Here is a 19,156-nt window from a genome sequence, read left to right on the forward strand (position 1 = left end):
CAGTTGGGTGTGCTGCAGCTCTGAGCTACACCTTGTGCTGCTCAATCCTGCCAGGCCAGAGACAGTTCCAGGAGATCACAGAAACTGAAATTTAGATACCAAGGGAACCTGTCAAAACAGTGACTGGGTTGGGCCTGTTCAGCCTCAAGAAATGGCTGAGAGGAGACATTATTGTCTGTCAGTGTCTGCAGGGAGGGCTCAGAGCACGGCCCAGGCTCTGCTCGGTGCTGCCCAGCCATGGGACACCAGGAACGGGCAGGAACCGATGCCCAGGATGTTCCACCTGAACATGAGGAAGAATTTCTTTCATGTGCAGTGACCGAGCACTGAACAGATTGTCCAGAGGGTGTGGAGTCTCCCTCACTGGGGATATTCCAGAGCTGTGTGTGCCCTGTGCACTGGGATGGTCCTCCTGGAGCAGGGAAATAGGACCAGACCAGATGATCCCACTGTGGTCCCTCCCAACCTGACCCAGCCTGTCCTTCTGTGAAACACAGACATCTCGGGGCTGTAGGGTCAATGGGAATTGGAGCAGAAGAGAGGGAACAAAGCCTGGTGTTCTGGACTTCAGGTTTTAAAAACACACATTTCTGTAAATTTGAGGRCTGGTRTTTTTAATTATAARATGGTAAAAGCTACTGTRTAAAGACTGGTGAAATSTGYATTGACACATAAAACWATATATGATCAARGAATCACAAAGCTGAAAAGATTTATGACAACTAYAAAGCTTCTCCCCAGATGACCAGCATCAATAATTCTAGGCTGGAAGGTCACTTRTTATTCTATCCATTGAACAAGATTTTGTAGATAAGCAATTACTTCTTCTAGATCATATGGCAGAGGCATATTACACTCATCATCATCTGTCCAGAAGGGATGGCATTCTGGTTTTTGGTCTTCTGGCAAGCTYTCTGCCTCGTCTGACTGGCATCTGCAAAGAAAGGAAAGCAGATAAACCACTTAAGTAAAACTGTATCGAGAAACTGAATACTCAGCGAGGATACATTTGAGCATTAATTTAAAGAGAAAGATGATAATAAAAAAGAAATACGACATCTTCTGACACCAAATGGATTGCACATTTCCAGTGAAGTTGATTTCTGTTGTAGGCTTTGTATTTTCTATAGGGATTTCTCAAAAAGCCAATCACAGAGAAAACTCAGTTAGTGTTCCTTTATATGGTGAATTATTTTTTCATTATCTCAGCTGTTATTTAAAGTATGTGATTAAACCATTATCAGATTTAAATGCTTGCCGGTTTCCAATGTATTACTAGATTATTGAGAAAGATTAAACTGAATTTACTGCATTAAGGTCAGGGGGGATAGATTAAACAACATTAAAGAAGGGGGACTAGCTTTGTAGATTCTGGAGATTTACAAGTGTATCAACCTGCTTAGCTCTGAAAAAGGCAATAAAAAAAAGAGAAAATTCTATAAAGAAAAATGGAAATGGAGGTTAATAACAACTTCCAATGATGAATAGGTGGGCAAAACTTCAATAAAATTAAATTAAGAGGTTAGTGTATGTTATTCCCCAGAGAAAATGTTTAAATTACAATGTTTTTTATTAAATGGATTATTCATCAATACTAGTGAAGTCTAATTATAATATTCAACTGAACTGCAGCCTACAGAGGAAAGTTTTTATAAGTGGCAACCATTCCATCTCTAAAGATTRGACTGTAATACAACGTGCTGCATCAAAGCCATTGTCACAGGTCAAGGGGGATTTCTCCCCCCCTCCACTCCCTTCCCCTCAAACACCTTCCATGCTGCTGATTAATTAGTTGATGTTTGCAATGGGGCAAACCCAAGGAAAATGCTGAGAATTAGCTTAATTTTGGTACATACTGTAGATCTATATAACTCTTTAAAGAGATAAGAACCAAATTGCAGAAATGCACTTTTGCATTTCTTTTGACATTTTAAAAAAAATTTGTTTCTTTTGACATTTTAAAAAATTTGCATTCTATAATGCACATAATTTTTTGTAAGAAATTTAAAGTTTTTTTAAACATATATGTGTCTTTCATCTCAGTAGAATGAACTCTAAGAACACTGACACGTGCAACTTCCTYGTCCACACCATTGACCTTCTGGAAGAGACTGTTGCCAAATGAAAGATGTCTTCTTCTCCTGGGAATTATTAATAGCAGTGTAATCCCCATGAGAAAACATCCTTCAGCTTTACACCCATGTTGGTGGGTGGTTAATTGCTGCAGCAGCATCCTGGGCACTCAATCCATCGTACATTACACTGCAAGGACAGTATTAACACATAGCATTCCAATATATCTTCAGCTCTCCACATCAGCCCCTGATAATAGCATCTGTTAACATGCACTAAGTACTATTATGTAGCACATCACTTCATAAATAATAAGATTAGCCGACCTCAGGGCCCTGGGAAGAGTAATGTGTTTAAATGTTCTCATTATTTATTTAAAACAAGAATTAAAGGAACAGAAGCTACTTGTGACAATCCTCTTAGCATAAATATTAAACTGTTTGCATTGATAAGCTGCACTGTACAGAATAACAGAGGATTTGTTTTGCTGGCTGCTTTATAATAGTTGTTAGAGCAAATGCAGTTTAGTGTGTGAGTTCTGAGAGGTACTTAACTGATTGTGCCATCATGTTTGGAAGMCATTTTCCAAATTACATAAAGGAATGGGAGAAAATTAATATGCAGGGGAAGCTGAAACTAATTACAGAATAACTCTGTAAGACTTTTAAAATCTTCTTTTATTTTGTGCCTTGGCACAAAATAATACACTCAGTTTGGTGGATAGTGTAAAACACTYCAGTTTAAGCATTTCCATCTAAAAGTGGAGAAATTAACCATGTAGAGATTATTGTAGATGACAAATCACAAAGTTCAGCCAGTAAATACTGCAGGCATGTTATGTGACCTGCAAAACTTAGCTAATAATAATAATAATAATATCAATAATAATAAACAACAACAGTCTTTCTCCCATATCTACTGCTAACAAGTTTTCACTGAGAGAAAAAGTGTAGGTTCCTCAGCATTTCAGAGCCCTTTTTAATCTTCCATGTCTCTTTTTCCTCGCTCTCTCACACAAACAGATTGACCAGCTTTCCCCTCCCATCTGGGCATGTGTGTTGCTGTAAATGTGGCAGCAGTCACGGTGATGCTGTGCCTGGACAGCCCACCTCTCTACTTTTCCTTTTCTATATTTGTTCCCAGCAGAGCCATTGCTGAGGGGTCTCCCCACAACCAAGCACGTGCCTCAACTTCCAGGCAATCGTGCACTTGGGAAGTTTTGACCACAGAACATTCCATGTGAGGCATTAGAGGAATGGAAGTGTGCCAGATCCTCAGATTTGCTGTGCCAGTCTGATGACAGAAATGTATCAATGTGCAGTGAAAATATAAAAAAGGGAAAGCAGTGCTGTAACACTTCMAATTTATCCCGTGGCACCTTCATCTTTCTGTTGGATTTCTACTGCTTTGCTCYATACTAGCAAAAACAGCAGGGAATGATACGTTTTTGTAATTTGTGAATCATCTATTTTGACCAATATTACAATCCCTGTGCCATATCTGCTGACATTAAAGCCAGCTTCAGTTTCTCCTATTCAAAGGTATGGGGCTGGCTGTAGGCAGTCACCCCTGGAYGTGGCAGTTCATTAAACAATTCACCTGAATAGCTCCCACAGTCAGGAACTTCAGATGTGCTTTCTCACTCAGAATTAGGGTGCAGAAAGAGAGATTATCAAGCCATGGGGATAATGGAAATTACCAAGAATTACAATATTGTAAGCAAATGAAAATACTCCACATCAATTAGAAATTGTTATTTGAGTTAATAGAGCCAAAATTTAAAAAGAGAATGGAAYTAATCTGTGTATATCATATGTACAAAATGTGTAAAGAGTGGATGGAAATCACATAAACTCTGAAATACAGAACAGAGGCCTTCACTACTTTATCTGCAGCAGGAGAACAGGAAAACTGCCTGATATATTTCAGAGCAATTTAGCTGCAACACCTTGACAATACAGGTACAACAACATATTTATTATAGAAAGAACTGTTTGTCTACAGAATGTACAAAACTCCATGGTCTCTACTTTCTTACTACACAATCAAGAATTGCGACAGTTTCAACTAAAAAAGCCCATTTTTAGTTACTGCTGAAGTGSACGTTCTCACTACCTCTACCCTCTAAAGTTCTTGGAGTTTTCATAACCTTTTTGTCTGTTTTTAACAAATGGATAATATATTAATTTATATTATTATTTACCAGTATTCAACTGCGTGATGACCAACATTTGAATGATGATCAACACTGCATAACAACATGATGCTCCCTCTCCCTGGGAGGTGGTTGGTGTCTCATGGGCAGGTGGACATTCACTGAGACAGACACGTGYCTGGTTATGGTTATGGGCTGCACTGATTTCTGATGATCAGGGTGTCATCTGCATTAGAGAACACTGATCACCACGCTCAAATTAACCAAGCTAGCTAAAGTGTGTGTTAATTATGAGTATGCAAGCAGTCAATAAAAGGTTAATGCAAAAGTCAGAGGATAAATTTCAGTATTGCATCACTCTACCGACTAAATGACTAACATTATGCTTTGTTTTTAATCGATATATTTTACAGTAATGTGTGARCCATTGATTCCAGAAAAYGTCTTCTTTCTAATAGTTAAGTTTTGCAACTATTAAGTATCAAGTGTCAATATACTYAAAACACTTTCTTCAGAGCAGATACCTTTTTGTTTCATTGTCAGGAATAGGAATGCAAATAAGACGAGAGAAGGCCTCAGGTTCTGCTGATGAATGTGATTAATGCAAATAAGAATTATTACCTAGGAACCTAAATAAGGTACTGTGAATTAGAGTCCCTGGATTCTCTTGCACTGTTTGTCTACTCCACAGAAGTGTAGTCAAATCAGATCAATAGGGGTCAGTCTGTGGCTCAGACTGCACAGGCATGTTAAGAGTGAGCAGAAGATATAAACAGTYCTGCTTCTGACATGGTACTAATTTAGTGGCCTGTGCCTATTTACTGAAAAAACATAGACAAGGGAGAAAATATATATATACTGAAATATGTTTTTTTTATATGGCTATATCACCAACAAAATCCTAATTTTTCATGCCAAAATTGACATTTTGAAAGTTATTGAGTCCAATCTAAGCTTTAAACCAAAAGATTTTTTTTTTTAATTAACCAATCAGAAGGGTGCCAACTTTGGTGTTTCTTTCATTTGTTCCCTGCTTGTCCCTCCCACAACTGCACAACTAAAAACTTCCCAGGTTTACCTTTTAAGAGCAAAACAAATTAAATCAATATTTGACTTTGCAAACTAGATTTCATAAGTCCTGTTCCCAAACAGGCAGTGAAATGAAGTGGCCAGATGGAAAGAGAGAAGTGCTTCATTCTTTTGGACATCTAATCCCCAGTGCATTCCCAAGAAGTCTGTCCCATTTACAGCAAGTCACTGCTGATGTTCTTTCATGTGCTGTAACTACAGTGTGCCCAGCCATAAATAATGGCTGAGACCAGGATTACATTTATAGAAGGGACARAATGAGTTTGTTTCCAGATAAGAAATTTGAAAAGAGAATGCCAGTTTTAGGAAAGGGATGGAGGCAATATCTGTTAAATATTAAACTGAAGGAAAAACCAAATCAGCTGCACAAAGATGCAAGAACAAATACACTTGCTGGCACATCAGCTGATCTCTCTGTCTGCTTTCAAAAGTTCATAATGACTCGTGTCACTGATACTTTTGGCCCTTACCACAGAACCAAAGTTTACAGTCACTGACTCAAGAGCTTTATGCCTCCAAAATAAACCATTCCACTRGAAATGAGGACGCTACAACATCCTGAGGCGTCACTGGTGACAAAGCAGGATAGCCTGAAAACAGCCAGCCCTGTGTGCACKGTGACAGAGTGAATCCACAGCAGAATCCATCTCTAACATTGGCCTGCAGAGTGCATTTTGCTGTTCCACAGAAAGGCAGGGCAGGGATCAATGAACCTGACACTAAACAGGGTGAAACCACAGCTGCATCAGCTTGAAAATGTCAGAGTTTCTGTTATTACTCAAATAGTAAAACAGGTAAACATGAGAAAAACCCTCCACATTGCGAAATAACAGGAACCAAAGCACTGGTGGAGTCCAACCAAAAGACTTTTCAAGTGGTACACCAATGTGCTTCCCATGCATTTGTAGAAATATATAAAACTCAAAACCATATTTAAAGAACATTTAGCTTTGCCTTAACTGTAAATAACTTTAAATACTTTTCCTCCACAATATTAAATAAAAGCTGTAAAAACATACTTCAGTCTTTCTAAACTATTTAGCTCTGAAAATCAGGAAAAGGATAAAGGTTTGTTTCAGCTACGGAGTGGGGATTGTAAAGCCRTGAAATCTCAGAAATGTTCCAGGTGGAAAGAATGAAAGGAAAGAAGATACAAGAAACTCCTTTCTCCAAGGTAGTAATCTCTTCTGTGGAATAATTAATAAACAGAAATCTACCCAACTTCTGAGGAGTTTTTCCATGCCCTTCCTCATCACATCYACCAGCTCTCCCCACAAAGGGGAACACCTAAGAGATGGCAGTGCAGCACTGAGAACTGTCCTGTCATCTGATACACAATGGGCACTTGACTCCCCAGACAGAGCTTTTCCCCTCCTCTGCGTCCAACAGAGCCAGAAACTGTCCATGAGAAAATCAGTGCATCTCCTATTCCCACAAGAGAATGTCTGTGTGGGGCAGCCTCAATTCCGTGTTTGTTTGATTTTTTAATTAAGAAACATCACTACTCACTATAAAGTGGAGGGGGTAGGGAAATCCCCCAGAGAAACACTAAATAAATAACATGGCATTTGCTGAAAGATGAAGTTTAATCCAATTTAACTTACCGGTCTAAAAATATTTCCCTTACATTTCTGTTTCTCAGATGCTTTTGTTTCTTGTTTTTGGAATAGTATGTATACAAGGAATGTATCCTGAACTGTATGAGAAGCATGTTTATACATATTTATATTCACACCCCTTCACACCAATACTTGCAAAAAATCCCATTAGTCCAAAAGAGACAGCATTTAGGAGGAAATTTTCAGCACCACAGACATAGATTTAGTTACATACTTTTCACGATCAGCAAAGAGAAGGGAGTTATTCCCACTGTGCTAAGAATATTTGGCTTTGACTTCAAACAATGTACAAATGTATCAACCTCAATATAATTTATATTTCTCAAAAGGAACCTAAAATTCTCGAAGCCTTTGCTGAGACATCTGATGTTCCAGTCCCCTCTGTTGCACTGTATGATCGGCTGTTTTATTTCACTTGCAATCCTTGCTTTCCTATGATTTTTTTTTTCAGACAAAGAAACAAAATGTCTSCTATATGCTGAGTATAAACACAGCTGACTTGTTTTCCCCAAAGTATCGATTTTATGCACTTTTAAAATAACTATTTTCATTCTGTTTGCATAATCAGCTGGGGCATTGTTCCTCTACATTTGCAGAAACACAGATGGAATTGCTGATTTGGAGCCTTTGGAGAGATTTTATAGTATTCTCCAGAATCTAAGCTTCTATTAAAATAAGGTTTCAAGCACTTCTGGTTGTGAAGATAGCCTGGGCAATGTAATTTGATGCATGGTTATCTTGTTGAGTCCACAACCAGACAGACAGACGCAAGAGCACCAAGGGAGCTGTGAACTTCCCCCACTTATTTTATTGGGTGTTTACTTGGGGCCAGATGCTCCCCTCTGTTGTGCAGAACAGCGTTAAATGACTGAAAAAAAAGAGAGGAAAAGGAAATGGAAATAAAAACCAACAAAGAGGAGAAAAGGAAATCCCCACAGCCCTCTTCCCAGGGGGCTACAGATGCCCTCCCTTGTCGGTATCAGTGCTGGAAGATTTGGGGCTGAGCCATGCATATGGCACWTTTTTTTGAAAGACACTGTATTTTCCAAGAGAATGTCACCTGAAAAGTTAATGATGCTTCCAGCATCATTTACTCTTCCACTTTATCTTTTGTACTCTTTTTATGTGAAAATCATATMGGTTAGGAAAAATGCAAACGTAGGATCGTTTTAAATGACACTGCAGGAGGATGGCCCTTACATTTAGTGCCACCTCATTTAAAATAAGCAAGAGCCTCTGGGTTGGCAGGGTCTGCCCTTCTGCAAGAAAGCTCAAACATTTTCCATGTTGAATGTGTATTTTTTCCATAAGGCACCTTTTCATGTTAATAAAAATCAACTGCTGTATGACAAATCCCTGTTATATAAGGAAAGTGAAATCAAAGGAAACATGACTGAGTGCAACTAACAGCAACCACATTACTTGATCCTTAAATCAGACTGGAGAGAAGGGGTCTATATCTTTCACATCAAAGAAATGTAATCCTTCCTGTGTCACCCCTGCCAGCTGCTAATACAACCCACCCCCACAATCCCCCAACTTCCACCAGGACCAAAGAAGGGTGACCCAGAAGGGGCAGCACTTGGGAGCTGAATGGAACTGCAGACCTTTATATTTGTAGTAACCACTGTGCAAGAAGGACTCCACGTATGATTTTCCATGGAACAGTCCTTTGTGGGTGTATGGTTTATTAGGGACAGTGACACCAAACAGAGATCCTGCCCCAGAAAACCCCTGGATCCCCCCAGACTCTTACTAAGATGTGCCTCTTACCTGCTTTGCTCCATTTCAGGAAATCTGCACATTTAAATAGCCAAAAGGAAGCGATGGATAGCAAGAATCATATGCAAGAGCCAAACAACTCCAAGACTCTCTCATGACTGAAATGAAAATCTTGCTTATCACTATAACTACAGACAGAAATACATATTTGTACACATAAACCTCTCTCTTTATACATACATACATACATATATCCTCACACACATATATTAGAGGAGCTTACACCACATTTTCTATCAAGAGCTGTGGCCTTGAACTCCTAAGAGGCTTAGGAAACAGAGAAAAAAACAAAACTCAAGGTTTATTGTGCTGCAGAAMTACATTGTCTTCCCTGTGCTGTGCACCTTGGCTGTAGCCTGCAATCAGAATGTTTCTAATATCATGGTAAGAGCAATGCAATCCTGTGGGTGAAAACAGCTTCTTTTAGGTCAACATGAGGTGAAACAGACACAGGAGGGTACAAATAATAGGGAAATGAGAAAACAGATACAAGAAAGAGAGAGAGGCTCAAGCAGAGGAAGTAGGACTTTAGGAGAAAAAAAGAAAGCCTCATGCAACTAATCACATTTCAACCACTGCAGAATTTCTYCATGGCTGCTGCTTTATTCAGTGATACTTTATGGATAAATCATGATGAAAATATACCATTGAAAAAAGTCCAGTGCTGGCAGAGAAAYAGACTTGATATCCCAGGAAGTGCTACAGTACCTCCAGCCACAAATAAAAATCATATGGCAATATGCTCAACAAGCTGCTTTTCTACAAGTGAAGTAAATCTTTCTGACTACCAAGCAAGACGTCAGAATTTTTTCTATTACCGTTGGATTTCAAATAACTGCAAACATTATGTAGTGGTTTTAAATATCTTATTCTACTTTTACTTGCAAATAATTACCATTGCCCAAATACAATGTGAATAAATATATTTCTTTACTTACTTTCAAGTTCATCATCACTATACTTCAAAAATTTTTAATTAATGTAATTCTGCAACATTTTTTAAAACCAACTAAAATTCCAGTACAGACTGGGTGAGGATTAAAGTTACTAGGCCGGAATACACTTTCCTTTATGGAATATGATTGCATTCGATCAATTTAAACACAAGGTAAAGGACATGCACCCAATCCTGGCCGACATTCACAGACATTATTTTCAGAGGTATCTACGAAAGGTGCAAGATTCTGATCTATAACACATTTTCAGTGGACTTTAATTCTCTCAGCACCAYGTAGACTTATTCACCCAAGTGGTTACCAAAATGCTACTGGCAGGCAAAACCTAAAATRTCTATTGCAACAAATGCATACAACYCTTCATCTTACTTCTGTGGCTGAGAGATCTTTCTGACTGCAATATCAATGGCTTTAAACCACAGACTAAGACTTTAGACCTTTTGGTGGTGCCAGCTCACTTGTTTTATATGCTATGATATATAGTCCTGGCTTTGAGCTCTCTCTCACTACTGATGCTTTTGATGCTTTGTTCTCTTTTTACTTTAGGAGGGAAAATAACAAATAATGCTGAGTTCTCTTCTTACTCTTGAATTCTTCTGATGTCTATCTTCAGAACTCTTCTAACATCCAATTTATGTCATTCTTTTTCTTTCTTATGCTGCGAATTTGAAACGAAAGAAGGTAACATAATATCATAAGATCTATGGACGATTGAAATGGCCTTCGGAGTAAACTTCAGAGTTATTCATAAAACCATCTTGCCTCAATAGAAAATAAAAAATTGCTTCTCAATAGATAATGCAASTATTCTTGAAATTCTTGAAGTTATCGCCACAGGGAACAGTCCAATGATAATAAACCATATGGTGCTAATGCCTCACAAGTGGTTCAGATGAGTTATTTTGTTARTATTTGTAAGGCACAATTCAAATTCATTTATGTGCTTTCTCTTGACTAATTTTTTATCATGAAATGGCTAAAAAACCCTAAGTTTGCTAACAAGAGAAGCTGACATCTGCTGTGCTGATTGACCWGCAAGGCTACTCACATTATTTTATCATATAACTCCTCCTAAAACACCACATCAGAATTCCAAAGACTGCTTATRTTAATTAATTAAGGACCCGATTCAATCTCCTCTCAGTTCTGAGCAAAATGCATAATCACACATTTAAATCTCATTTAGCTCAGTGGAACTTTCAAATATATTTTGGGTTCAGCACAGGTTGAAAAGCTCCACTGTATGGCCCAGGAGGTGATCTCTGCATCACTGCTCAAAGCTCAGCTGTACACAAATATGGGATTATCTGCAGCTTCTCTTAAGGACCCAGGGCAGCAATCCTATTCATACCCCAATTCCTCTCCCTGCCTTTAGTCTCTAGCCCTGTGCTGCACTGGCCCATTCTCTTGAGCTCATGGGTAAAAATCTGCCACATGAAGTAATGCAGGACTTCAGTTATCTACCAGCAGAACTCAGGGATTTCTGCCAAGTAACCTACATTACACTGTCAGGTTCAAATTCTGTGGATAATCGTGTACTTTTTTGAAAGAAAAAGAAATCTTTTGAAAGAAAAAGAAATCAAGAAAACAGAAATCTTCTGTTGTTGGATGCCATCAACTGTCCATCCTTTCATACTCTGTGCAAATTCATGGAAAATCGAGACAAACATAATGAAAAGTATCTATTTCACTACTCTTGCAAGAGACCTACTGTTTTGTCTTCCTTCATTCTATGCTTGCTAAAGAACAGTTGTTTAAACTTTATGAAACGTGGATGATTTTGGCCTTCTWTGTGTTTTATTTTGTCTAAGAATGCTGTATTTCAGGCTCCATTTTTCCTAGTTTATAGGTTGCCAGCTGAGCTTACTTTCAATGAACTGCTAATGAAATTTTTTCTTTTTTTGTGTCACAAGAAAAAACGCTGCTTCCCTGAGTATGCAACTGACCTAATACCCCTCCTAYTTCATTTGCTTTTTCAAATAATATTGTGATCATACTAATTTACAATGCAATGTGCTCACTGCTCTCTGCTGAAATGCTGTTACTCCATACTGTCATATTGCCAAGAAATGTAAACTTTAAGGGTTTTGGCAGTAGCTACATAATCCTCCTTTTTCAGTCCAAACAGCAGGTGTCCCTTTATCTTTTTTCCATTCTTAAGTGCTCCTGAGGAGTTATTAATCTGTAATTTGTATTTCTCGGATATGTGCAGTCCTACACAGAAACTTCACCCTCTATCCTGCTTACTGAAGTGCCAGTAGGAGCATCTTGGGAAGGTAATGACATTAACCTCAGGATGATGAGAAGCCCATTTTCTTAAACCTTCTCCTACAGAGTTTGTCCTTTGTCCTGTCACTGGAGCTTTTTCAGCATTTCCCCACGCCTGAGCACAGAGCCTGCCTGTACACTGACAGGGCTGGTTTGGCTATTTCTGATAACAGCTATCAGCTTCATCTCCCTTTCCCAAGGTTTAACAACTTCACCAGGTCTGGTATTTTTAATGTTGGCTTGTCTGCACAGCCAGGGTGAAACACTGGTGAAATCACACTGCAACCACACTCTTGTTGCAAGCCCTTGAGGAATGCTCCACGAACTTTCTCCTCTTTTTTGGGGAGTTTCTCCTCACAAGATATTAGAAAAATACTGTTAATTTGCATTTGTCTCACAATTTAAACCAGGTGCCACTCTTCTTGATATATTTGTGACCTTTCTAACTGGTAGGCTTTGGATACCTTCAAGAGAACCTTTGCATTAAACTTTGGGACTGAAAAAGCAACAAAGGGTGCTCTCCTCTGTGTCACTGAATTTTAGGAATTCAGTAATTTTCTACTAATGTAAAAACCCCACTTGGCAGAAGTCAGCTTGGGCTGTGCCATCGAGCTTTCAGCAGCGTTCAAACCTATTTTTTCTCGACTTGTTCCACAAAACACACACATCCAACACACAATCACAGACATCCACCTTTGCACACAGCCTCTCAGAGATGCTGATGCCTGGCACTATGTTGTGCTATCAACTTTGTACCAGACTAAAGAGATCTGTGGCCCAATAATGCTAATTCAAATTCTGTAAATTACTATCATGACAAAGAGATGGAGTCCCTCAGTATCTACAGGTTCTGTAGCATCAGGTAATAGAAAATCTAGTACAGACTCATTTGACACATAATATGAATATATAAAGCAGGAAAATCAGTGTGCTTTTTCTGGAAAACAAATATTTTTGGACAAACAAAAATGAGAATAACATGGAATAGCTTTGTTTCCAGTATTTTAGACGTAGGTTGAAGAAAAAAAAAGAAAAGAGACTGTGGATACAGGTGAAAAACACATGATAACGATTTACTCAATTTGCTTCACTTATCAGATTTAAAACTGATAGATTGAAGGAAAAGGTCTCTTGTCTAGCAGAGGAGGCAGAAGTTTGAAAATGCACCCAGAGAAATTTGAATATGCCTGTTTTTTACAGTGAAGTCAATCACACACTGGGAAAAACTCTCACAAGGAACAGAATATTCCTAATTTCTGACAYCTTCAAATCAAGAAAAGATTCCTAACTGGAAACCATGCAGTTACACAGCTAGCACAGGGATAAAAGAACAAAATTTAGCAATTCGTGACAGAAGTCAAAACAACTGACATAAAATTGCCAAATATAATGATCCTCAAACTTTYATATATCCATTCTTTCATGAATTTACTTGGAATAAGACTTTCAAAGCTCCTTGTAATAGATCTTGCTGTAAAATGATACATTCTAATTGGAAAGGATACTCCATGAGAATAAAGGAAGACAGAAGAATTCTATCTTCAAAGCTCCAAAAGAATCAGTTTAGCTTYTGAACCCAACATCACCATGGGGAGAAAAACCCCTATGTGGGGAAAAAAACCTTTAGGAAGCCTCATATTCCCCATTCCCTTGCACTTGTTACAAACAGGTACAAGTGTAATATAAACAGGTTTAAATTTCATATAGACAGGTTTAACTGAAAAGAGAATTGGCCAAAAGGTAAGTACACACACATAAATTTAATTAATATTACAATTTGTGATGTAATTTAAGAAATATATTAAATACATGAATATATAAGTAAACAGCATGTCTGTATTTTAATTTATTTATTTTCTCCACAGAAATCATGGAATAATACAAGGTCACACTGAATGAAAGGACATCATCTGCTTGTTCAGAATGTCATTATGGGAGAATGAGGAAAAGCAGCTGTATTACAAGTCACCTTTTCAGCTCTCCACACAAACTGTTAATGGAGAAWGCCAGTCCTCTACAGCACATTACAGCACCAAGGTCACCTGGCAAGCCAGAAAGCCTCCCTGTCTGCCCACAAGCCCAGCTTGATTAGTCCCAGTAACCTCCTGCCCCTGCCAAAACGGAAAGGGCAGTTTTTCAGGAGGTTTTGCATTGGTGGTCACACTCTTTAGATGCAGTTAGACGAGATGAAACGCCTGAGATTCACCTGAAGCACTYGGCCACACTCACTGCACTGCTCACTACAGTCTGCTGGAACTGCCATGAGTGTGACCATTATGTGATAATCACAATTCTCTAAATATGGAGACAGTCTGAACTCGCAGTCTATGTCATGATTTCTGTCAGCTAAAGAGGAGCCTAACTTTGGCACAGTAACCAGGAAGGAAGTGTTCTTGGAAATAACCTGCAAACACATGCCAGACACCTTCAAGCCCTGTCTTTACAACACAGACTAAAACCCATGCTTTCAGTGTGTGCCTAAATTACAAACTGTGTGTTTTCCCTGTACAGAATCCTCCCTCATATTCCCACGAGAGCAAGCAGCTTGACTTATTAAAACAAAATTAGTTCACTACAGTAAACAAATTACATATATAATACAAAATGTATTAGGACCCAGTATAGTTTCCTTCTATATCTTTATTTTGATCGAGTAATCAACTGCACTCACAGGCAGAGTTTCAGTTCATAGCATGATGCAGGATGTTTACAACAACTGCCCAATCGTCCTAAATCCAAATATAGCAGTCTGAGGTATTTCTGAGAATTTATCATATAATATTTAATGTACATGAATCTCTTTTTAATGTCTTCAATTATACTTTATATTTTCTTAGAAAGTGTCTAATTTCTTCATTAGAAACAAAATCCACTGGGAAGTGTGATCATTCCACAGGTAATCTAAAATTATATTWCAGATTTAAACTTCCTAGAAGGAAAGAGATGCATAGTCCAAGTTTCATACTAGTTCCACACTTTCTCAATCAAACTGATTTATCTTCAGCCTTTTATATCAGTTTTACACTAGCACAATTGAACAGAGTTCAATGGTTAGTCTTATTTACACCTAAAGAAAGAATTAAGCCCACAGCACTTCTTTTCATGACTGAAAAACCTTGTCCAAGGATTCAGTAAAAGTTCATACTTTCAACTCCACGTCTGTTTATGAGGATGCATGGCACACACACCTTAAACAGTTATGCAAATGACAAGAATTGATGCCATTTAATCTGGATTGAGTTTTTAACCCCTCAAAAGGCAAGGACRTGTGGACTGTTTAATGCAGTCCCATCAGAGTACAGAATGATCTCGACTTGTAAGAAATTTCAATTAATTATTCTTTGCTTTCAGGTACTATAGCCACTAAAGCAATTCTACTTTAATTCCATCTGACTTCAATTGTGYTCAAATTATAGTAAAAAGGAAGAAGACAACAAGCTGTAAATATGAAAAGAGACAAAATCATTGAGAATCATGCCTTTATGAATATTTGATGAAGAAAGGTTAGATCTACTGCTGGTAAATTACTAGAAATTATGTCCATCATGTGACTCTGTCAGCAAAGGTTAATACAAATAGGTTTGGATTTAGTTGAGATGACAAGGAGGATTAAAAAAGATTTGTCCTGTCCTTGCTGCAATTAGTTTTTCTCCTATTATTATTGTAACAGAGTTTATTGTTAGGATTATGGTAACAGAACTCCCGCTCGATGAAATCATTTTGTTTTTCATAATGCTGCACCACTTTTGCAATAAATTTTTCATCTCTCCTAATCTACCTCTTTATTGCACATTGCTGAAGTAGAGATACAATCATTAACCCATATCTTGCTGCAATAAGTCTCATTTTGACTGATGGGAATTTTGGATGCCATCCCATTGGCTGYACAAAGCTCTCAGGTTGCTCTYCTGCCCTTTTCMACYRCAGAGCAAAGGAGGAGGTGGTGATYAGGTGGGACAGCACACARGACCCTTTAGACAAAACCACTGATGACATCTGATATCATCTGCACTAACAGCTCTTCTGAGCTCGTGGAGAATGGGAAACCYGGAAGGTGTCACTGTACACGCATGCACACAAATACAAAGGAACGAGTCTTGAAAATCTCACCCCTTCTCTCGTATTGTAACTGCTTCAAAGCACAAGCTAAAGTAGGTTGAAAACTTGGTAATATTTTCTATTGTAAGTATTTGTTCATAAAACCACTGTCATGCTACTGTGAAGGAAAAACCAAAAGTTTAAGCAAAGTCAAGCTTCCTTCCGAGATGCATTGCAAATTTTAGCTCACATTCAAATTTTGCTCCTGTTTGTTGTATTTAAATTCCTTTAAATACAAAATTTTGCTCTTCTGGAGTGGATACATCTTTGTCCACTCTTCAGTTTGAATATATACGTTTAAGAATCCATGAGTAGCAGAAATTTAATTCAGCACTTTCTATGTCTGATGCAAATAAACTGCTTTGTGTAATTCTTCTGATAAAAATGTAAGTTAAAACTCTCAAAGTACACAGTATGTTTGAAGGGGTTACACAGAATTGCTAGAAAGTGTTAAAAGTGGCTGGCAAATGACTAATTGGAATTGGCATGTGCAGCACAATTGATGGCAAGCAGTCATCCTTTGGTGGTGTCCACTGAGAGTTCCATATACTTCTCCCACACTTAACACCACGTGAAAGCAGGGAATTTAACACATCAGGAAGCTTGCTGGATTATCAGAACATCTGATCAATACCATTGACAACAGTTCTGTCTAAAAGCACTGGGGCAACCCTAAGTAAGCTATGGAAACAGGCATTCAGGGCCTTTGCCCACACATTGCCTTTGACCCAGCATTCCCACCTCACACCCCAGAGGCAGCGCGCTCCCTTCCCTGAGCTCTCTCTCCCCTTTCCAGCTGCCTGCTTCCATAAAATGCACCCTCAGCAGCAGCTTTGACCCAGCTAAAACCAAAACAAATAAAACCCAAAAACCCCAGCAGTGCCACTGTGAAGCATGAGAAACAGGCATTCAGGTCACAGGGATGCAGAGCCATCCTTCTCCTCGGTGCTGAGATTGGACTCGTGTAAATCTCAGCAACGTTCTCCACGCYGGGGGACTCAGTGGGATACAAATGGCTTCTTCATGTACCAGCCTTGCTCTGAGAGATTTGAGTTACCTGTGGAGCAACTTTCCCACTCCCTGACATACACCTGGTGGTCCTGAAAGACATCATGACAAATATCCACTCGCTGGATTTAATGCTCTAAAAAGCACCCRGATTTTATTGCTCTGGTTGAAGTTAACTCTCAAAGACAGAAGACAGGGATGCATGTGTCTCGAAGTACCTCAGGTAGCATTAGGGAAATGAAGTGCAATGGAAAAAAAAACATTAAACTCATAGTATATGCAACATATCAAGTCTGACTGCTGTTCCCATGTACTGGTAATGGCCATCTATCTTAGAAAAAAAAAAAAGAAAAAGAAAAAAAAAAGAGAGAGAGAAAAGGAAAAAAGTAATCAGCCTGTTAGAAACGAAACATCTCAAAGCAGAAATGTACTACACAGGAGTCACAGATCAGTCTATAAACTTTTAAACATGTTGACTGCTATAAAAAAAAATCAGAAAGGAGTACAACAAAGAGAGTCACAGCTGTAAGCTAAAATATGCACATAACCCCTAGAAAAAGAATTGCAGGTCATAGGGCAGGAAAAATTATTTTCTCATGTTATCACTGACTTAATTGTGTGTTTAGCCCTGACACCAGGCAGCCTGTGAGGATAATTATTCCATGTACCTTTGSAAGGCAATCCATAGAGTGCAGGTTATTTTAAGGATATGATCCACATTCCAGAAATGCATCAGTCTCTGAATTCTGTAACTTTTAAAYAAAAATGTGAATATTGCTTTGTGATTGTCCAATTTGTCACTTTTTCAAAGACTACCAAATGACTCCTCAGAGACACAGTTCTTTAACTTAAGACTATTTTTTTACAGTGATATCAAAGTAAAAATGAAACAACCTCAGGTCTTCAGCTTTAAAGACAACATAATGAGATCAGAGATTCTGCCCACAAAGAAATTAACTTATGGCTGATAAATGAAAGTAACCTTAAATAGTAGGCATCCTGCCAAGARCAGGACACTATAACAAATTGGTAGGAAATAACAGGCACCTTTGAAGGGGCTAGGGCACAGCAGCCTAGAAATCTGAGCAGGCTACAGCTTTCAAATTTGATCCTAGCAACTTGGAATGACCAAATAAGTCATATCTTTTATAATGTCGTTCATAAATTTCCCCCTTGCATGTATTCTATAATGATGTAGGTAACAGATTCAATTAATTGTTGATGAAAAAAGATGTTACTATATGATAAAAATGTTGTTGTAGGGAAAAAYCAAAAATAATGATAAAAAATCTGCTTTAGCCCTATGAACCCTAAAGGTCCTCTTGTGATTTGCTCCATTTTATGTCAGCAGTATGTTTTGTCTATTGCTGTAATTCATATTAAGTACCTTCCACTCAATTACTATTGCTCCCTGTCYGGCATAAGATCAAGGCTCAGAAAAATGAGCTTCACATTACAAATAATCAAAGGTATTCTGAATGTGCAGAAAGGGGTTAATGCCAATCAGGATTAACAATACTCATAATTTCAAGACATGATAATAATATTGATTACAGCAAAAATTCAGCAGATTAACTGCAGTTCAGATTACTATCTTCTAGGAAGGTGGCACCATGTAGATTTCCCATGAATAGACAAGCTGCCAGACCACTTATATCTGTACATTAAGACGCTTGGTCATGATGCATTTTAAGAGCTGATATTCCTTTTTACCTTCAAAAAGAGTGAAAGCACAACGGCAGAAATATTTGTTGATGGAAAATCCAAGATTACTATAAAATTTAAGATCTTGTCAACCTCAATWAACTGTTAAMAATCCCACAATGYTTTGCTAMTCTGTCRTACACATGGGTCTCAACWGAACTATGATTCTCTTACACACAGYCTGCATAAATAGCCCTGGAATATTTAGCAATCTGAGGAATGAAACATATGTGACGTAGACATGAATGTAAACATAGAACTATTCAGGACTTTTATAGGAGAATAGAAGCTCTAGTTGCTGTCTGAAATGTGTAAAACCATCYATCACAACAGAAACTGCTAAAAAGTTGTAGGTGATTAGAAAYGAATTTTCCTGAAATAAAATGAAATCATTTCAATATGGC

The 19,156-nt window shown here is 38.2% G+C and overlaps 1 protein-coding gene across 1 annotated transcript in view; it reads right to left on the minus strand.

The window, feature by feature from the left end:
- Nucleotides 1–685: 685 nt before the first annotated feature.
- The window catches only part of FTO (FTO alpha-ketoglutarate dependent dioxygenase), a 209,325-nt gene continuing 190,854 nt past the window's right edge, over nucleotides 686–19,156 (minus strand). The window contains exon 9 of the mRNA XM_057364629.1: nucleotides 686–934. Within this exon, the coding sequence (XP_057220612.1) occupies nucleotides 781–934 (154 nt within the window). The 3' untranslated portion in view covers nucleotides 686–780. The remainder of the gene's footprint in view (nucleotides 935–19,156) is intronic.

This window comes from Malurus melanocephalus, unplaced genomic scaffold, assembly GCF_030028575.1.
Source record: "Malurus melanocephalus ecotype Western Australia unplaced genomic scaffold, MMel_1.1 scaffold_40, whole genome shotgun sequence".
NCBI lineage: Eukaryota > Metazoa > Chordata > Aves > Passeriformes > Maluridae > Malurus > Malurus melanocephalus.